Raw genomic sequence first — 23,246 nt, forward strand, 5'->3', positions numbered from 1 at the left:
TGACCCGAAATATATGTGTGCTAATTCAAAGAAAGGTTTCCTGTAAAGTAATAAAAGAAAAGTCAATTGTCTTTCTAAAAGTGAGTTGGAGCCAGCCTTGCTTTGTCCACATACCTTTGAGCAATAAACTAGTGTTATCAGTTAGTTGCCAGGGAACCAGAGGCCTGTTCTGGCTTTCTGAGGTGTTAAGATGAATTTGGTGTTTTGTTGTAGGATCAGGTCTAGGGTCAGTGTAGGAAGATATAAAAACCATTACGCCTGAAAAGTCCTCCGTAAACCACCAATGCAAATATGTGTGTGTGTACAAAAGTCTTTGTCTATAGTATCACATTTTACTTTTTTTTTTTTTTTTTGTGTCTCATGAGCTTCATGAGCTTCAGATGGTATCAAATTAAAAGTTTGAGTGTACGTGTGTATGTCATTAACCTTTATTTTTCATATAATACACATAATACACTTATTTGTCAGCCTAAGTTTTAAGCAATCAGTCGTATTAGAACTGTTATGTCGTGATTTTGTACAATGCCTATAAATAGTATTCACATCCAAGTTTTTCATTTTGATAACGAGGATTGATAATGAACAGCAAAACTATATTCCTTGTTAAAACTATTTTCTCATTAAAAATCAATTAGTTAAGCACAAAACATGTTTACATACTTGTTTACACAAATTTTTCCCTTTTAGGTTAGCATATAATAGATGGACCTTTGGCAGCAATTCCACAGGTTTCTATCAGCATCGCACATCTGGCCACTGCAGTCCCCATACATCTTTGCTGAACTGTTCCAACTCAGTCAGGTTGCATGGAGATTGTGAGTTAACAGCCTTTTTCAAGTCCACCCACATATTCTCAATTGGACTGAGATCTGACTTGGCAACTCAAGGACATTAACATTGTTTTTAAGCCATTTCTTAGGCTTGGGCTTTATACTTGGAGTCATCGCCTTGCTGGAAAACAAATTTTCACCCAAGTCACAGGTGTCTTGCAGACTCCAGCAGGTTTTCCTCCATTTTTTCTGCATTCGCTTCACCAATACTGGCCTACAGGCATTGCCACGGCATGATGCTGCCACCGCTAGGACTCAAAGTGGGAATAGTTTCTCTGACGATGCACAGTGTTTAACTTACGCCAAACATGGCATTTGCTTTGATGACCAAAAAGCTCAATTGTGGTCTCATTGGATCATAAAACCCTATTCCAGATGGCTTCAGAGTCCACCACATGCCTTCTGGAAAACTGTAGGCAAGATCTCAAATGACAACAGTGGCTTTCTCTTTGCTGCTCTGCCATAAAGCTGTGACGGGTGAGGTGGGCAACACTGTTGCATGCTCATTTTCTCCAGTCATGTAACCGCTTCATTGGTGTCTTGGTGGCCTCCACAGTCCCGCGTTTTGAAGGCAGCCTACACTAGGTAGATTTACAGCTGTGAGCATACTCTTTCCATTTGTTAATTATTGATTTAACTGTACTCCAAGGGATATGGTGTAAGTTCTGCCATAACACTGACTCACCAGAAGTCGGACCTTCCAGATAGATGTGTATTTATACTACAATCAATTGAAACCTCCTGAGTACACACGAGTGAACTATTTACTTGACTTCTAAGAGCAATTGGCTGCATAAGTGATAATTTAGGTGTGTGGGGGGTAAATACTTATGAAATCAGTTATATTGGAATGAGATATTATAATCACAAATGTTTTGGATCATTTTGAGATTGGCTTAATTTTCTTAAGTAAAGTCCAGAAAATGTACATTTAAATTTTACAGCTATTTGTTTTTATAGAAGACATAGAACACAATTGCGTGACATTTTACAGCAACTTATTTGTATTCAGTCCTTTTTTAAAAAAAAAAGGACATTGAAAAACTGACATTTTATAGAGTTGTTTCATCAGTGAACATACATAGCTGTGCTAATGTCAGTGCAGTGCTAAATGAACATCTAAAAAAAAAACCCAATTATAAATACGTACAATTATAAAGTAGTAGTTTACTTATTTTTCTCTATTTAGCTAGGTGGATTGCACATGTGATTGCAAGAACTTGCAAAGGAAAAATTACGTAAAATTAACTTAGTGTACATCTGCAGTTAAGATTTGCCAGATGATGAATCCATTGTCTGAGATGTTTTAAAAACGTTGTATTTGTTCTACGCCCTTCAAAGCATATTTGTGGTTTATAAAATCTGTGTTAAGAAAAGCAAGGCTTTGTTTACAATATGATGCAACATCTCTTGAAATTTACCTTGAAATTGTTGGTCAGCTGTAAAAAAGACATAACAAAAGCAACAAAGGACAGCAGTGCCACACCTCTTACAGCAAAGACCATGTTTAGTTTACGATCAGATGGTTTCTGAGGTAAATCACAAATGAAGCTCTTTTTAAACTCCGCCGCTGTGCAAAGACGCAAGACAAGAGGCACACGACACTCTAAGGATTGCACAGGTTTTTGACTTTTATGCAAGCTGGTAAAGTCTGTAACAAATACTGAACTGACTGATGTAATGAGTGGAGTTATACACACAGGATGGGTTCAAAAACAGAAGACATTTTTTAAACTTGTTTTTAAAAAAATAGGCAACGCTCATGGCGTGAGACGCTGAAAAAATGTTACAGGTGAGCTGCAAAGGTCAAAGGTGACTGTCTAGTGTATGTTGACATAGAAATACAATTAATTTGAACTACCAAAAAAAAAAAAAAAAAAAAAAACATTACAGCACAGTTGGACCTAAGAAGATGTGCTTTGTAAACGGCCCCTTACCGGACTTGGCCTCCACATAGCAGGTAGCCATCAAAGCATGAAGGCAGATAACTAAATAAAATAATTAGAGCATGAATATACTGTCCAGGGAAGTTCTAAAGAGTTCAAGTTTAAGTAAATAGCACTGTGAAGTTGTCTACATTTGTCAATCAGTAACACAAAAATATGATTTATGAGTTTGGTATTCCCATCACTAACTAACTAATCTGAGTTTCAACCCCCTTTTATTATATAATCTTGAAATCTGTCATGGTTCTCAGTTTACCAGGTATCTAGTCCTAGCCTAAGGTTACCCACGAATCATCCACAGTCTGCTTACTGATCATTTGATGGACACTACACACAAAAAAAAGTCACTTTTGTGGTTGAAATCACTATTTTCAAATCAGATTAGCCTGTCAGGAAAAACAACAGGGATGGGCAAATCTACTAGCTGAATGACTAACCGGTTTTGCATAATTGCGCTGGTTTCATATTTCCATGGGACATTAATAATTATGTCATTTAAAGGAAATGATCTGTGAAAGCTGTGGAGTAGACAGACAAAATGTCTGCTACAGCATTTTATGCAAGTGCTAATAATCAATAACACAATTCTATTTACAATTGGTATTCGTGTAAAGCGATGTTTAATATTTAAAATGAACCACTTCGCAATCTTTTGAAATGTTTGGTTTTGGTCCTTGTCTAAGAAAAGTTTACATATATTGCGACTTTTATTTTGGACGTTCTGCCCAATGAGAGGATGGTGACTTTGACTAGACAGGGGAATCGGACTGAGTCACTCATAAGTGACCCACGGGAGGCAGCTGGAACACGTGAGAAGCTTTTAAGTGCTTGGAGCTTGTGTAAGATTCATTCGATAGACCACAAACATTTGGGACAGGGGAAGCATGGTGCAGTATACAGACAAGATAAAAAAAAAAAAAGTCTGGAGCCTTATAAACACTCTCAATTCTGGGTGCCAAAGTAAAATGATCATTTCCCTTTTATCATTAAGTGTACAATAATATATTTAGCTTAAAAGTTTTGCGTTAGAAAAGTTTGTTCGTAATTTTATGATGTGACTCAACACTAGCACCTGGTTTACTTCAGTCTTACACCGTAATGCGTTTTCCACAGTGTGACTTTTTCATAACATACCAATATAATTGCTGCTTTAGCAGCTAACGTCTATATATATTAAGTGAGGAGCACATTTTCAGTTTTAAAAAAAAGTTTAAAATGACCCCACAGTATAAAAAACCCACATATCATACATTTGTCAAACCCAAATAGTCAATAAATCTCTTTGGAACGAGTTTCTTCTTTTTTTCATTTAGTTCAAGACCACAAAATATTTCTGTAACTCCATGAATTACATTAAAACATTTGCACGCTGCCAAAACCAGAACTCCCTATAGGGTTCAAAATATATTTGATAGTGACAGGCAGATTTTTGTCCATCTTAATAAATGTCACATGGGCCAAGAATGAGCATTTGGTGTAGGGAAGTATTTTCTTTAATCCATGCTGTGATTATGTTTTGACATGTTTTTCAATTATGAAAGGCATGAATTTTGGACGGCATGAATCTGGGATGACATATTTTCCAAACCAACGTCCGAAATCATGTCAAACGTCACCTATGATTTCATTTATTTATTTATTACCAAAAGAAATAAATGGTATTATCATGCCACAAGCTCACCATCATGGAATCTCAAACTCAAATTAAATTGTTAAATTGCAGGTCAAAATGCATCACTGCAAGCTCATTGAGTTTGATTGAGAGTAATTCACAAACAATGGCCACACAGTGAGCAGTGTTCAAGAGCTGGGCAGAGACTGACCGACAGACTGTTTTGAGCAACAAACTCAACTGCCAATCATTATCACGGCACTGAACGACACAAAAAAACAAGATGGGAAACGTCCCTCCCGTGACTGATAGGAATCCTTCCTCCCTGTGGGAAAATCAATATTGTTTTGAAATGTAAAGAATGCGGATGGGCTGCCGGCACATTCATCTCTAATTGTGAATGGATGAAGAATCAAAGCGTGTCTGTTTTGCCCATTCTTTGGAAAAAGCCAGAGTGGACTCGAAAAGGCTCTCAGACGGCTTTGCTTTGCTTGTGCTTGGCATCCTTGGCACCGGCGTTGTCTTAAACAAACAGCTCTGCTCAAAATGAAAATACTTACCTTCGCGTTGTTTAAAAACCATGGGATTTTCTCGCTTCCACATTCGAGCAAAAATTTCAGGAGAAAATGTCCATATGGCTTATGCACTGTATTCCAAATCTAAAGCCATTCGCACTCGGATTAAGATTTAAATCATTCCTGAGTGAAAAAATAGACTTTTATCGAAGCTAGTTTTTGTATATTTGTGAGAAGAAAAATGCCCAAAAGCTAGCTAGGGTGGCAGTTTTCACAAATTAGACTAATTCGGTTTATATAGAAAATTTCGGTCCTCTGTCACTGAAAAACACATAAAAACAGCACTGAAAATACTATTATTATTAATTAGCCTCAAATCAATTTCATTCAGCAGAAAATGCTAGCAAATGATTTTGTCATAGAGATATTTACCCAACAAAATAAGCACACTGTCTTTACAGTGTATGAATAAAAGCCATCTAAATAAATAAATGGCTCATATCTGATGATTCTCTGACAGAGCTGGTAACCAGGGCAAAGAGGACCTCTATAGACAGAAAAACAGATTACACCTGCAGCACATTACGGTAGTAAAATATCATCCCTTTACAACTTAATACTGAAAGAACATAAGTATAAACAGTAGACCACCAAGAACCACGGCAAAGGTTAGTGAGTAACAACTGTAAACAACAAAGATGAGCTAAGACTGTTCTAAAAACTGAAATGTCACTAATTGTGTACCACCCTACATAGACAGCCAGACGTAAATTAAGACCAACTGCCAGAGCAAGTCTCTGATCTCATATAAATGCTGTGTAAAGTTTACAAAATGCGTCAGCTGCAGACCTTTGAGAGCTGCGTTCATGAGACAAAATCAGAAAAGTTCCCCCAAAACAATCCCGTTGTTTTGATACCTGAAAAAGATCAGTGGGGGGAAAATAAGACTAAAAAAAAGGAGTTAAAAAAGGTTTCAAAGACGATTGTTGACAAATGGAAATGTTTCCCAGGTGCCTTGTGAAGCATTTGTGAAAACAACAAGCGATGGCAGGGGAGTGTCCAGTAAAGGTCATTCTGGGACAGTTCCCATGAACAACCGAACGCTCTCCTTCCTGAACACAGATGGCTTCGCATAAGAACAATTATGTGATTTATCATGTGTGATAATTGCTTATCATAGCCAACATCTCGACCTCATGTTCTTAATTAGCAATACATTGAGAGTCTCAGTCTGAACTTTAAAAAGTCACCTTCTTCAGTGGCCAGGGGTACTGTCCCGTTTACAAAATTTATGTGCGATAAACATTTTATTTTGAATGAAATACATTTTTTCAGACTTGTGCGCGTTCTAATCTCTTCCACTGCACTTTAAATAAAGCTGGCCAACCATCCAAGACTCATGCTTTTGGTCATGTGCCCAAGGTTTCATGCTACTTTAAACTATGACTTGTGTTGCGCTCACAAACAGACCGCTTTTTATAAACAACAGTGAATAGCCGAGGAAGAGTCCAGAATTGTCTGTATGCTTCACTCGTTTTGTTGTTGTTATTGTTCATATACGCATAAGGAATACAAAAATCGGAAAAGTCCAAAAATATACGCATACCGTTTGACTTCCTTCTTCTTAGAACAGAAAGTGCTTGGTTTGCGTATCAGGGTTAATGGAATATTTCTGCTTCACTATAAGCACCACCTACTGACAGAAATTAAAACCAGCATTTTATTTAACCCGTCTGCAGTTTGCAGTCTTGAACAGACAAATTGCATGTTAAAAAAGGACTGCATTTTTTGACATTTTGCATTTTTGGTAACACTTGTTAACCATTTACTGCGACTTTTCCCTCAATAATTTCTTTATTTGCTGCTTATTAATAGCTATACGGCAGTTAAGGTATTGGTTAGAATTAGAGAAGTAAAATAAGGTAAATGTAGAATAAGGCATTGATATAATAAATGGCTAATATTCTAGTAATATGCATGCTAATAAACAACTGTAATAAGCAAGTGTCTTACATTTTTTATAGATTTTTAAAGGTAACAGCGCATTCGCAGTGTGGAATGAAATATGTATTTCTGTATAAACTTCATATGACAAGAACATCGACAAATTCATTTTTATTACAGGGTTTGTTTGTTTATGTGCGCATGTGGTCAATCATTACTCACCTACATGACGCACGTGCTCTCTGTAGTTGAATTCTGTATTTATGAAAAAATGTATTACAGACTTTGAAGAATGCCAGAGGCCTACTGAGCAAATAACCTATTTCAAAGGAGTGGGGAAACAGCTGTTGAAAATAACTGCAGCCTTCAGCTCTTGAAACACTCCGTAGCAGAAAAACCAGGCTCAAATTCTGGACTTTTAAAATTCTGCAAAAGTATCGAAACCCTCTTTTGATGCCGCTACATTTGGATCGCTGAAAAGCTGATAAGATTCCACCCTAGGGGCGTCCGACTTATTTCTCACATGTGAAGATCTCATGATCTTGCATCCGAGGTGAAAATATTGGACTCGCACTTTGCAGTCTTTTGAACGCCCTTCATTTATTACAGATGGTTTGAGCTCCAAATAAGCAGATGAACATGAACATTTGAGAGGATTCTGTGCCAGCAATGAGTCTCATGACTGACCAGATCCTCATTCGGGAGTTCATTAAGCTCGGGCCACTGCTCTGAGTCGGTATCATATGTTTTTGACGGCCATTTCTCTCCTCCGCTCCTCACCTCGAGGGAACCCATGGCCATACAGGGCAGGTAACAGGAAGGACACTCCATAAATCAGCTCCCCTTCTCCGTCTGTCCCTTCATTAACATGTTAAGTACAGGAAGAGTTGCTCCTTCTTCCCTTCCCATCGTCTCTGCCCTTCCCACACATCCCTGGTTTATGAGAAGGCGTTTGAAAGAGAATCCAGTGTGCACCAGAATCCATTTTAACATCATCAGACATGACGTTATGGATTTTTGGAAGTCGGTCTGAAACCAGCATCCATAGGATGTGCCTCGTACAAAAAAAAAAAAAAAAAAAAACACTGCATGAGAAGTCATTGACTGACTGGGCAGCTGCTTTAGGTTACGGACGCAGCCAGGAGGATGATCATCAGTTGAATATCTCCACCTGCAGCTCATCATATGAAGACGTGCACAGCTGTGCTGGTCCACACCATCATCCAGGACCATTAAAGGAAGGCCCTCCTATTCTGGAAGGTCTGACCGAGAGGAAGTTGAGGTGATGGCTTGAGGACAAATACAGATTCAGAGCAAAGCATCCATGACCGCTGGAGGCGTATCAAAAGGGGCATATCAAAAAACCTTCCAGCACATGTGTAGTGACATTTATGGAACCGTGTAGACATACAAAGTTTACTTTCAGAGCACGGTTTCCTCCTTCCTCACCCTCAGAGGATGGCAGGAAGTTCTGGGGCCATTAGGCCTTATAAATGTCCTCCCACAAGTCAAAAGGCATAAATTACTCCGCATCACAATGCATCAGGAGATGCTTTTACATCATCTCTGAAACTCTGATTATTCATTTTGGTGTACAGCCTTGTGAAATGAGCCTTGCTGAGCAGACCATGATCAGACACTCGATTGTTGTTTTTTTTATATCTGAAATCAGTAATTAAGGTGCACTAGGCACTGTCCATTTTAGACATTACACTTTTAACTACATGTCAACTAATTCTCTGTTTGCAACTACAAGCAAACTACTAACTCTCAGAATACACTGTCAGGGTTGGTTTGGAGTCAGTACAATAAGTTGACATATACATTTTCTCATAAACAGTATGTTGTGGATCTATCAAAATAAAGTGTTAGAAGTTATTAAACAGACTTTCTACTAATAATCTAATGACTAGTTCACATGTAGTTGCAAAGTTACTGTATGTCTAAAGTGGACTATCAAAATAAAGTGTTTCAAATTAGCTCAAGTTACGGCATTCAACAAATATCTAAAATAAACGAGCAGAAGTGCCAACATCACAATCACAGAAATGCCTATCCAGATGAATTAGATTTCTCTGGTCACTAGGTGATTTGCATCTAATTTTTACTGATTGAGCAACATAAATGTGTTTGTATTGTGGGGAAATTATAAATCACAAAATACAGTACATCTGCAAAGCACAAATTTATCTGACTGTCTCCCGTCCAAGTAGGGAGAGGAGAAATGGGAAGGTGATGCAATAATGGCTTAAATCGTGGTTTCCATATAAGCGTCACAGCTTGATGTGCTTGTGCGAGCATGTGTGCTAAACCCTAGACCAGAGATCTCCAACCACATAGATATGTACTTACTGTACGTTAATCATTGTTCTCAATATGCTTGTTCTCGATCATTTTCCTTGTATGCGATTGATGTGGAATAGCAAATTGACTATTACATGTAAATTTAATAAAGTTTATGAAAGAGTGCTCTGATCTCCCATATATTAGGGGTTAGAAGATCGTAGTTGATAAGTGATACGTACGGTCCAAACCCCACTCTTCAACATGCATGCGATTCGCAGATGAATTCATTAAGTGATTTTAAACCACAAGAAGAAACAAAAGAGAACTTGACTAGTTACTCTAGTGTATTTCTACTTGTTTATAATTCTACAAAATTGGGTCTATCTCAAAACCAACTGTGGTGACTCTTGATAGCAGCATCCTAACTGAAATTTCACCTCACAAGTGAAAAATATGAAAGGCTGTATATAGACAGCATCTGCATACAAATAGAACATAAAACATGCAACTAACTGCAATAACAAGAAATAGATCAAATGCAAATGAACAAAACAATGTAATGCTCAACTTAATGCATACCTTTTGAATAAACCAGTAAGTTTTATACTTTAAATTGCTAATAAAGTACTATCAGTATTGAGTGGTATAATTAGGAGTAAAATAATTTGCATTAATATTGCTATTCTGCCCAATATGATTAATTGATTATGTTGGTCATGTTAAGGATGATAAATAAATGGTAGAAATGAAAGATTTTGTGGTAAAACACACTAGTAAAATAACTTGAGAAATGTAATTATGACTTTGCCTGCCCTAAACATATCATGATTAGGATGAAGATTACGATGAAGGGAACTGGTCAAATAGTTCTTCTTTGTGGGCCACATATTTAACTTCATGCTGTTTGGCCACAAGACAAGAGCACCACAACGTCCACCACAAATTTTTGAAACCTAAATAATGACAATAAATAACGAATGATCACATTGTTCATTACACGATGGGTCTGAATTTGACGCCAGGCACCAAATATGAAGAAAAGCCAGCATTGGCGAGTATGTGAAACATAATGAAACACAGTTACTAGCCAGCTGGTTGCTACATTTTTAATAAATTCTAATAATGCTAGAGAACCCGGAAAGCTGTTCAAAATGCAAATCGCAATGCATAAACCATATCGCTTTTACTGGCATTATTAAAATTCAGAATGCCTTTGTTTTTGTACCCAATTCAAACGCTAGCTGCCAATCCAACATACAGCGCCTTTAATTGGTTTAATAATAATAATAATAATTGCAATTACATGTGTTTAACCAATTTGTTCTACCTGTTTTTAACAATATGAGGCAGTTTTATGCAATTAAAACAAAAAAAATGTCAGTACATGTTCTCATGTCCCTGGCTGCAGAAAAATGCTGCACTGATGTATGGAAAAAAAAAAGCTGTGTTTACACCTTTTTGTTCCACAGACAAAATAACATTTATGGTTTTGGAATGCCGACTTTTCCTTTAAACTATAAAATAGCCGTATGTGTGGTACCAGACACTGGGTAAAAGGTCAGTGTAGCTGTAAGTCATGCAATCTGGCCACCCCCATCGAAGTGATCCAGCCATATGAATCATCTCACTGATTTACATTTATGACATTCTCTCTGATCCTCATTTGGAAGTGCATTCGTTCGGAAACGCAATTCGCTGCTTAGTTTAACATTTTTGCTAGTACCCTAATGCGGGCCAGATGTCCACTTGTACAATACACTCTTAGTGAAGCTCATTCCACTCAACAGCTGTTTAGTTTAATTGACTATGACCACCGGGTGGATCCCATTGCACTGTTCATGTGAAAAATGCACCACAATCACGCTCTCGCCTTTCATTCACTCCGCTCCTGGGGAGCTTAATCCCAAAGAAATCAAGCAAACAGTCCGCTGGCCGGTCAGAGAATACGGTACGATGACTCAGAGAGGACGGGGTTGCTGTCGGGGATCACAGCGCCAACTGACAGGATTTAACGCTCAGCCAGCTCAAACTCAGAAGACACGATGTTCCATTCGAGACGCTCGAACTTCCTCCAAGACGTGCGAATGAAGGATTACGGGGAAGAATTTGACACAGTATTATGTATACTAACGTACTGCCAAGGGCGAAAAGAAAAGTTGTGATCGCGTAAGCAGGCGACTGCGCGAAACTGAAATATCTGCGAAGAAAATAAATGTACCGCGTCTTGTTTGACTGACTTCGGCAGATTTGCAATTACTTCGATTTATACTTAGACGCACTTATCAGCGGAATTTGTAAATCAACTGGGTTTTTTATCCCACAGATGGTTACTCTATACAAAAATATCAAAGATGGGTGGACTTTGGATGAAGACCATGGGAAAATCAGAGGCTTGGGAATTCACGTTGTAATTTACACCAGCCCTTTCCCTGACGTTCACACAACGGCTCCAATAATTTCTGTTACCTCTGTTTATTCTTGCGAGCCGAACTGTCCAAGAGAAATAACACCAACCATAAACCAACATCTCATGGAAGTATCATCTAGACTTAGATCCAGACATTTATTGACTGCAACACAAAGGAAACTGTCTATCCTCCTTTGTCATTGCATTACCGCTCCTCTTGTGATGAGAAAGTCTGAGGTTATCCAAGCTGATGACAAAACCAGTCATTTAAATGTGTTACAAATCAAAGCAGTAACTTAACCTTTAAACTAGCAAGCAAATGTAGCTATTTTACTATTAAAAAAGCATTTAAGAGCCGAGAGGTAATGAGAAAAGTATGTTTAATCACTTAAAAAAGAAAAAAATTAATTGTGTACATGTACGTGTATACACATCCTGCATACACACACATCTCGCTATATATATATATATATATATATATATATATATATATATATATATATATATATATATATATATATATATATATATATATCAATATACAAACAATCAAAGACCAAAAACTGTCACAGTTTACCCCACTCTTCTCATTCATAATTTGCTGAAGTCAATAAGCTTGTCTTTTCCAAATACCTCCACAATTCAACTGAATGAGTCAGATACCCAAATGTTAAGGTCTTTAGAGGTTATTCAAAATTTCCGATTGTTTTCCTCCCACCCGAAAAACAGCAGAGCACTTCGCTCCAACTGTTTCTGCATTCATTCATTGTAAGCATTGTAAGCTCCAAGAGGAGCAAAACAGTTACTGAGGAATGAAGTTCATCATATGGACTAGGATCCAAGCAGCGTGTGTGTCGAACTATCTAGTTACAGTACACGGGTCCATCATTTTCACAAGGGCCCTAGGCCATAACAATGGGGAACATCCTCGAGTCTTCAGCCAGGAAAGAACAACTGGAGTCAGCTTTCAGAATAACCTCCATTACTCAAACATTACAGTGACAGAGACTATCCAAACTTTCTGGAGATCCTCACGTGACTGGACCAATTACTGCAGCAACGGCGTTCGTTCCTGCCGCTGCAACATCTGTTTAAGCTCCACTGCTTGGCTCTTCACTCATTTGGGTGCATTTGAAGGTCCACGGGGCCCGGAAACATCCCTGTACTTGTAAACATTCAGTGGAAAACTCTGCTGTGAGACAACACCAAGGTCAGTAATTATCTGTTATTGTGTGCAGCTGGTTTACTCCAACATTTCCACGTCCACTCGAAAATCATGGAGAGATGTATTTCAGGAAAACTAAAGGTCATCATTCAATGAGTCACACTTCATTTTGTTTTTCAGCAAATAATGTCGTCATTTAGGCATTGCATTTATTTCCATTCATAAAATTCTTAAATCACTTGTAGTGTTCACAAATGCACTTTGGTAACTCTTGACAATTTAAATAACAGAGACACAAATCAAAGGGTTTTCTGCTAGAAAATTACATTAGCTAATATATATATATATATATATATATATATATATATATATATATATATATATATATATATATATATAAATATATAATGAATCTAAAAGGAAAAGTTGCTAGTTTTAAAAAGCAAATCTCCATAGCTGTCCTTAAAATAGCATATATTAGTATTAGTATTAGTATTGTATTAGTATGACTAATAATTACTATTATGATTACTATTACTAATCAATACAAATATGAAACAACATAAGAAACATAACTATTGTAATTAAACTTTTAGTATTTGGAAATCTAATTAATTATATAAGTTACTACTAATACTACTACTAATAATAATAAATTCTAACCAATTGTCCCAATGTATTCATTTTATTATAACTAATAAGTGGTGCAATATTTGGTGCCAAACAACAAAGTTCTAATAGACAAAATTTGCATCCCCGTTGCTTGTCTAATTAATCATGACGTTTATGAATTATAAATTAAATAAAAGATTTCCACCATTGGGAGAAAAATGACAAACCACTTAGAAATAAATAAACTTAACACCTTACATAATATTCAGTTTAACCTGAAAGGGTTTACAAATTTCCAAAGATTTTTCAGCAACCTATTTTTAACTTTGTTTTTACCTTATTAGTGGAAAAAGCCTGAAGGGCATTATATCTTAGCATGGATGATACAGAACATGAAGCTATTTAACATAGTTTAACAGTCATGTAGTTCTCATAGTTTCATAGACCAAAGATTTAGAGCAGAGATTTAAAAAAAAGGCTAGCTTGACTTCGTAAGTCACAACAAGCTGGAGATCAGGGCGGTGTGGATTTCACTCGGAGCCCTCCGTGGATTGTTGGAACGCACTCAGGTTTAGACTCACTATGCAGTTCAAACAAGATTCAGATAAACAGGGTTTCATTCACACATGCACACACTCAAACACAACAATAACATTCAGCTATTCAGTTCGGCTTGGAAGCTCAAAAAAGGAAGATACTCGTATCCAGAAATTCTTCTCCTTCCTTTTTTTTCATCCGTGTGAATGTTCAGCATTCAACCATGCTCACATCTGGGAGCCATTTTGTCCAAATCCAACATCTGGGCCTGGCACCTGATACGACAGGAACGATGCTCTGGAAATATCCAATATTAATATTAATATTTCACCGGACCTAGTCCAGGTGGATGGCTCTGCGGTGAAACGGGCGATAACCTGCACATTTTGGCTACATTCAGACAGCAAACAGGGACCAAGATTGACCGCCAATAGCTCCAGACCAAAACATAACCCGACTGTCACGGATGTGATTCTTGAAAATGAAGTATGAGCAACATGATACTGTGCGCATGGGGAGCGTTGAGGAGTAACCCGATGAACGTCAAGCAAACGTCACTGGAAACTGGAAACGGGGCCAGTAAATATCATCGAAAATTTCAAATGGCTCAAAAGGGATTTTTTCCACTTGTCTGATAACAATAGAGGTCCATCAAAAAAAATCTTAATGAAATAAAAAATGACGATGGAAACTACACAGACAGTCTGAGAGGCCTAACAACACTCTATTCGTTTTTTTCCCCAACATTCAAATGGGCTACAAATTAAGCTTTAGTAATTTTACCGAAACCCAAACATACTTCAAAAGACCAACGCAAGATGAAAACGAGAGCCTTAACCAAAAGTTCTCATCCATGCATGCCAGGATAATTTCTTCAATACTCAAAAACCGACTTCAAATCCCATTTGGAAGAGAGAGAGAGAGAGATCTGGTTTATTAGTTTCCATTGATGTAGATCATTGTTTATTTGAGTATCACAATCAAGTGAGAACTTTATAAGAAGGCCTGTGAGCACTTAAATGTTAACGAATGTTTCAATTACATTCAAATACAGCCATCATCTAGTCTCAGCTTCAGGCGTCATGTCCGCAGACCGCTGGCTGAACGTCTGGTGCATATAATGGCAAACAAAATGGGAAACGCTTCTGGAAGTCATCATCTGATTGGTTGAATTCTACAGGACGTTTGGGAGAAGTGCGTGTCAAGTTTTTTTTAATTAGTCCGCTTAGAAACAAATCAGTGGTGACACCAGACTACCTCATGGAAGAAGAAAACTGTCAAGTTTACAACTTTGACAATGAGCACTTATCAGCATCAACTAAGACTGGATTTTATAACGTTCATGGCATAGACTCATGACGACTGAAGATGACGTTCTTGATTAAATGGATTACTGGATGCACAATATAAGAACATAAGAACACCCCTAAACAGGGACACCTTTTGCATTTTAGCAGATTTTTAAAAAAGGCCTCTACTAAGATATAGCTACTTAATAAGCAAACACAATTTTAATAGTAGATGTAATAATATCTTAATAGTATAGCTTTTAGAGAAATGCATACATTTTTTTGTGAGATTAATGCTTTGATATTGCAAAATCACCTGCCAACATGTTATGAAAAATAACAATAGAGAATAGTATATTATAAATACTATTTTATTCTATACATTTTTTTATTTTCTATTATCTGGGCTGGCATGTTTTAGTCCAAATTAAACTGCAAAATATTGTATAAGTATAAAGAAATGTTGAAAAAAATCAACTAGTTTGATAAACACCAAAGTAACCGCTGTATTTCTGCCGTTTCATAAGCACACTTGCATTTTTATTCTGTTTTTCTTCAGATCAGATGTGAAAATCGGACCGAAATGTCGTGCAGTGTTACAAAATGTAAGTGGCTGATAGAAAAGAAACTAATACGTGTTTTAAAGCAATTTTAGAACTTTTATTTTGAAGTGCCTATGATAACGTCTTCGAACTGTGATAGAGTCCAGACCTTCTGCTGTCAGTCTGAAGGTCTGACTACGCAAGACTAATCCCCACTAGGCCTTTTAGAGGCTTCCAGTAGTTCCTAGAAAGAAATATTGAATGATGTTCGTGCAAAAAGAAGGCATTTGGTAACTTGGATGACAAGAAAAACAGGAAAAGTTGAAGTTATACTTCACGAAGAAGAAAGAACACTGAATTATAGTGTTTCAACAGGCTACAGTTATAGATGAAGGTCAGTCGGAAAACGGCTGATTTATCGACCGGGTTTGGTTTTCATCCCTGGTCAGAAGAGAAGATAAACCCCACCGATGTTCAAGCACTAGACGAGTTAATCAGGCCACGTGACCTTGTTCTTCCTATAGAAGCGCAGCGTGAATTTCATTGACCGCCCAACCCATATTCCATCTGCTTTCCTCATTCGTCTTGTCGTAGCGACCCCTCCTTGTCCACTAAGTCTTAATATCACCCACTCTATCTTGCTCTAATACTAACCTCCCCATCCATATCCTCTCCATCTGGTTTTCTGTCCTGTACATGTGCAGCTGTCCCTTCTCCTGAATCATCTCCTTAGCTTGCTCTTCACGTCTGTCGGCTAATTTCCTCCGTGCCCTCGCAGCTACTGCTGATTTCTCCAGTGAACGCTGGATGTTTTGGGTTTTTCGCCGTTCGGGTCAAAAGGAGCAATGGCTAACAGATTTGAGTCGTCTTTTGACAGATATGATCTCCAGATGGAATCATCAGCTTCGGCTGTCAAAGGTTCACCGGGACGCGATCGGGCGTTTCTCAGATGATATGGATGCGACATGTGCTGCATGTCTTCTGATGGACGTCCAGACACAAGACAAATCCTTAAAGATGCGCTGACCGGTTTAAAAAAACCGAATGCTAAAACTATTTTAGGGTCAAAAAAAACCAATTTCACGAATCTATTATCCGTCTGGATTACATTATTGTTGTGATATTATCGTAGATGATATGATATGATAGCTTACAACAGAAAGATTCTTCAATAACTGCAGATGGGGCTAGGTTGATCTCTTATGTCAAAACAGAAGATATAGGTTGTGTATAAGACGTTAATAGAATTTTTTCATATGTGGTGATGTTGACAAAAAAAGGCAAAACAGAAAAAAGGTGAGGTGTGTCTTCAACTTTGTGCACTTTTTCTTTTCCCATTTTGTTATATGAATATTACAAAGCTACCTATTTTTGTATCATGCCACAATTTATTTATTTTTTACTGTTTCTTTTTTTAACTGTACTTATCTTTTCAGACTTAGTTTTTTTTTTTGATGAAAATCCACAGAAAAATTTTATTGCATTTTAGAACTGATTAGCTGACTTTTTTTGGCAATATTTTAATATCAAATTAAAAAATGTACACTACAAGCATAAACTGTCACCCAATAAAGTAATTAAAAGTTAATGAGATGACATGAAACATGACTTGTAATTTTGTCAAATAATACAAAAAGGATGAAAATGTTATTTATCTATTTTTATAATTAGAATTATTTATTTTCCAAAAAAATATTTCATTCATTATTTTTTTAGAAAAATTTATTTTTCGAAAAATGTACAAATACAGAATGTTTAATATAGAAAATAGCATTTGAACAGAATAAAAAAAAAATTGTGTGTGTGTGTGTGTTAGCGAATTATTTATCAATTAATTTTTTAACAACTGACAGTTCATGAGGGGTCCTAAAAAAAATAAAAGGTCCTTAAAAGTGCCCCAAAATACCCAACGCTCCATAATTCAATACATTTTATAATTCCTATGTATCATGAAACAGATAATGATGTGCTGTGGTCACAGTGCTAAGTTTGCGTTGACAGAAATATGTTCTTACAGATATTTTTCTATATTTAACACATGGTATACATATTCTCTTCTTGTTCTCTGGCAGATGCCAAAACTTTAAACTGCCTTTGATTATGTAACTATGAATGACTAATATGTTTTCAAATTCTTTGAGTAAAAGTGGTAGTGAAAGGCTAAATATAGCCAACCGCATAGGGAAAATTAAATATTGATAGCCTCACTAGAGGTTCAATGAGTGTTTCAAATCAACACGGACAAAAACAATAGCTGCTAATTCTGATCATATGATGTGGTGGAGCGAGAGCCTCGCGCACTGATGGGATCTTTAAGAGCATGCACTCTCCGTAACAACATGTGGAAGGAATTAAACATCAGTGTGTGTGTGTGTGTATGTGTGGACGGGAACTCCTGCATCTTTGGTGTACAAAATCGGGTTCAAATTGCAGCAGTGTTAAATTCCTTGCTCTAGGGGCCTGTACATATGATAGTGTTTCGCTTTTCACTTTATTAGCTACCGATGTTGATCAAAGAAATGATCTTGACTTGTTTTTAAGCAATCTCGGCAATAACAGCGGACACTTATTTTTCTGGGTCATTCAGTAGGTACCAGACAATCTATTATGCTTATTATTTTATGGTGTAACCCTGTATGTACAGACTCTCGAGGGAGGAACTGAGCGGCTAAGAAGCGATGCTACCAGCTTACCTTCTGTGCATGTTTCAGTAGCATGACAATAGTCAAGGTGTTCAAAATATCACTTTTCCCAAAGATCTAGCATTTGTGTGACAAAATGCAAATCATGTCTCTTTTAAGCTTTAATTCATATATAAAAAAACTGCTCTAATATATATATATATATATATATATATATATATATATATATATATATATATAAAATATTTATCTTGTATAATACACACAGTATACACATATTATGTAAAAAAAAAAACTTTTATTTTGGAGGCAATTAATTGTGTCTGCATACATTTTTTTATTTGAGTGTTGATTATTTTAATAAAAAAAAAAAAAATTATTGAATTTAAGTTTGGCCTTCATTGTTAACTGTAACCTTGTAGTAATGAAAAAGGGTTCCCTATTTAAAGAAAGAGCAATTTGCTCAGTAAACCACTGTTTAATAAAAAAAAAAAAAAAAATCATGCTAAACCATCGTGTCATAAAAGAAGCAAAATCTACAAATTGCAAAAAATTAAGCTAAAAACTAAAAACTTTAAAATAAAGCAAAGGAAAAATAAAGGAAAATTCTAAAAAGATAACCTTATTTAAAGTATTAATAAATAAATGATTAAACTATAATTAAACAATATATATATATATATATATATATATATATATATATATATATATATATATATATATATATATATATATATATATATATACAATAGTATGCATTATTGTTTTTCTTTTTGGAAAAAATAAAAGTATTTTTATTTAAAAGTAAAAATGGAAGTGTTTGCTTTGGAAGTCGGTTCTGAAGGAAGTTTAAAATCGCCGTGACCTCAAACTAACCTGAGGGCTGGAGAACACCTGCCGAACGCTGTTGATAGGGCCACAGGGGACACCGGTGCCTTCGAAGCGTCTCAACCACTCTCCAGTCGTCTCCTGCGTGAACCTGAGGGAGCACAGAGGCCCGAATGAAGGTCTGAGAAGGGACAGAAGGGAAGGGCGCTGGAAAACGGGCCACGGGCACGATAACATGAGCCCAAATGCAAGTCATATGTGGCCACTTCCTCTCCCTGTCCCTTCAGGACAACAGCACTGTGCAAAACCACCAACACGCTTTGAAAGATTTCACTTAATATGCCCGCTGTAATTAAAGTTAATCTAGGCTTCTCTTTCGAGCAACACTGTAAACATATAAGGTTACTCATATTGTAAACACGCTCTCACACACCACGTCTTGGCCTTTGGTGACTGAAGCTGATTCACCCAGACAGAATGTGCCGTTAGAAATTTTTTGCACACAACGGTTTCCGTTGTTCGCCAAGAGCATGTTATGTGAACAAAACGTCTCAATGCCAGCGACCATTAATTCGGTTTCTTAATATAATGGCTTCACAATTCTCAGGCATCGACCACAAAATGCATCTGAAAATTAGGATGTGACAAGAAAAGCAGCAGGCATCTTCGGTTTGCTATTTCTCCATCTTATATCAAAAACAGCAGTTACATGGAAACGGTGCGTCTTGCTTATTTTACTTCTGATAAAGATGGTAAAGTTGCAGAAGATTTTCAGCATATAAGGACTTTTAGTCTCGCCCGAAACATTGCTGTTTTTTTGAGACTATGAAGATAGAACGTGAGTTTTTATGGCGTTTTTGCATCCTCAACAGCCCCAGGGCCCTTTCACAATCAGAGTATGGAAAAAAAGCAGCACGGTTATTCTGCAAAACATCTCCTTTTGAGTTACGCAGATGAAAGTACGCCAGGAAAGCCGTGAAAGCGAGTAAATGATGAACAAACCAAAGTGATAACACAAATAAAAACTAAAATAAAAACAGCAAAACAGCAATAATAACAAAAGCGATGACAAAAAAACAACAAAAGAAATTAAAAGCAAAACAGCCGATGAATACATTTTTAAAAATCAAAACAAAAACCACACAAATGAAGCAAAAAAAAACTAAACAAGTAAAAAAAACGAAGACAAGAATAGAATGGAAAAGAAAAATAATATAGAGCAGGGGACCTCAAAACTGTGCGTGAAGGTTAATTTATTTTAAAATATCATAACCAATCACTGATCTATAATAGAGAACCATATGTATTATAAATTTTATATATATATATATATATATATATATATATATATATATATATATATATATATATATATATAGATAAGTGGAAATAATTATAATTCTGAATAAATTCTGAATAATATACGTTTAAAACATGAAATGCTTTTCACTTTGTCACAACATTTTTAGACTTTTAGATTTTTAGATAAATAAATAAATAAAAACATGAATACAGAGAGTTCACCGCTAATAATTATTTTATGGCGAGTGACCCTTTAATAAACATAAAAAATAAGTAAAAAAATAAATATATATATATATATATATATATATATATATATATATATATATATATATATATATATATATATATATATATATATATATATATATATATATATATATATATATATATATATATATATATATATATATATATATATATATACACACTTTTTTTTTTTTTTGCATGTAAAATAGTGTGGACAGGTGAATAGAGCCCGTTGACGTTTTCTTTACCTCTCGGACAGAATCTGCAGCAGCTCTTTGCGGTGCTCGACTCTTAACTTGTTGCTTTCGTACCTCGGGCTTTCCGCCAGGCCGTTCATGCTCAGGACCTTGGCAAACAGAGAAGTTCGATGACAGAACTGTTAGGAAATGTGAAGCTTTTCCCATCGATCAAAACAAATGCACGTAGCAATAAAATACGACTGTGACCGAAATGTACAAACAAAGCTTAGTCGGATTTATTAATATGCGTATTTGGAGTCCTGCTTACTTTGCACACTTTCATAAATTGCTGGTCGTTTCCCGCTGCCACAACCAAATATCCATCTTTGGTCTTGAAACCCTACAAACAGAGAGATTTAATAATTATACAGAGCGGACTGCCAGCAAAGTAAGTAATAAAGAAAATCCTCGCACACCAACTGCCATAAACAGAAACAGAACGACAACATTGGAAACTTTGATATAATTACATTTATGACTAACGCAACCACGAGGTATTTAATGCAAATCTGCATCTAATGTTTCTGTTCTCTAGGGCTCTCCCCTTAAAGGGACAGTTCACCTAAAAATTAAAATGTGAACATTTATATCTGAGATGCAGATGAGTTTGTTTCTTCATTTGAAAGTTTTTGAGAAATGTATTATCCTATCGCTTGCTCACCAACGGATGCTCTGCAGTGAATGGGTGCCGTCAGAATAAGAGTAACATCGCAATAATCCACATCACTCGAGTCCACCAGTTAATGTCTTTTAAAGCAAAAAGCTGCATGTTTGTAAGACACAAATCCATCATTTGGTCATTTTGACATTGCATCCAGTCCATAATAACGCTTTATTTGTGCCTAATATTTCTCACCTGATTCAAACCAGACGACTTTGTCATCGCAGAAAGCAATATTACAGACATAGGACTCGTATTTTAGGCAGTTTTAAGTTTCTACTTCTCGGGTGTGGATTATTGTGATGTTATTATCAGCTCTCATTCCGACGGCACCCATTCACTGCAGAGGATAAAATGCTTAATTACTCCAAATCTGATGAAGAAAATAATACGGTACGGTATACAAATTTAACCTCATGACGTTAAACTGGAAAATATGACGGTTTATTAGGCTAAATTTAAATTAGTACACTACAGTAGACTACTTTTATCATACAGAGGAAAATGATGATGCATTAATACTTATATCCCCTAATACTTAATCCCCTCATTAATAATAGGACAAGAACTCTGTAAAAACCTTCAAAATAAAAAATTGCTGAAGCGAAGATTTCTGACTGAGCAAAACGGCTTTTAAAGATATGTAACGGAATCTAAAGATGATAGATAAAGTGCATGTTTTCTCTCCACTAGTCGGGAAGCCGAATAACCCAAATTGCATGAATTTGCCTGCAATGTTTTGCCTTGAGGGATGTTTTGCGCTTCTCAGTGACCCGCGCGACTTCAATAGCTTTCGAATCCGACTTTTCAAAATGCACATTAGCGGTTTAAGGGGAAAATCTTTCAGCGAAAGATCAGGGCCGCAAATTCTTCAGGTTGAACTTTGCGGCTCCATTCATTCAACCTGAAACCCCTTCAGCGCCCCGCTCCGGAGCGGCCAAACCCGAGAGAAAGAGGTGGGATAAACAATAACCCGCAAGAAAACAGCGCTAACAAAAGACCCGAAACCCAAGCAAAAGACCCGGAAAGCGCAAAGAACGGCAATCGAGCAGCTTGCGTTCGACGAGTCACCGCCGTCTTAGACCGGACGGACGTAGAGACCGGACGTAGTTCAGCTAACGTGACCTTCTCAAATGCACTCTGCCGGCTTCCACCGGACCAGACCATGTGCATGAGTAAATCAAGACATCGCTAATCGTCTTTTGGCCACAGCGGCACACCTCGGAACAAAGAGTGCATTCATCTCGGCAGCCTCTCTTAGCACAAGCGCTTCGCTCTATGTGTGTTTATTCTGGTGCCCCCTGGCAGTACAATAGGTCGAACGAGAAACAAAGTGCACGGACCACAGTTAATGAGACAGTGTTTTGACAAAACGTAGCCCATCAGATTAAATGATTTCAAATGAATAAATCAAGCGCGGACCAAGAGGTCACATGCCTGGGGGAGTCCAGGAAACAGCAGGAAGGAGGACGCACACGCAGCAAACCAGCTTCGTCTTAGCGTGGGTCCGTTTCGACTCGTTCAGAAAAAGATCAAACTCCAATTGTCCTGCTACCAGGATGTTTCCAAACTCGAGCGAAGCACCCCGGGGCGCGCTGGACGCCACTTGCGTGTGTGTGTGTGTGTGTGTGTGTGTGTGT

At 36.8% G+C, this 23,246-nt stretch overlaps 1 protein-coding gene across 7 annotated transcripts in view; it reads right to left on the bottom strand.

Annotated features, from left to right (window-relative positions):
- Positions 1-23,246, bottom strand: part of sugct (succinyl-CoA:glutarate-CoA transferase) — an 89,192-nt gene that overhangs the window by 35,899 nt on the left and 30,047 nt on the right. For 5 of the 7 annotated variants that reach the window (XM_043226532.1, XM_043226536.1, XM_043226531.1 and 2 more), the window contains 3 exons: positions 21,214-21,285; positions 20,955-21,052; positions 19,204-19,306 (listed from right to left, as the gene is read on the bottom strand). In XM_043226532.1, coding sequence (XP_043082467.1) covers positions 19,204-19,306; positions 20,955-21,052; positions 21,214-21,285 — 273 coding nt within the window. Of the gene's footprint in view, positions 1-12,089; positions 12,730-13,152; positions 14,152-19,203; positions 19,307-20,954; positions 21,053-21,213; positions 21,286-23,246 lie in introns of those variants that run through there. The other 2 variants (XM_043226534.1, XM_043226533.1) reach the window with 2 other exon arrangements.

The sequence above is a fragment of the Puntigrus tetrazona genome, chromosome 24 (assembly GCF_018831695.1).
Source record: "Puntigrus tetrazona isolate hp1 chromosome 24, ASM1883169v1, whole genome shotgun sequence".
Classification (NCBI taxonomy): domain Eukaryota; kingdom Metazoa; phylum Chordata; class Actinopteri; order Cypriniformes; family Cyprinidae; genus Puntigrus; species Puntigrus tetrazona.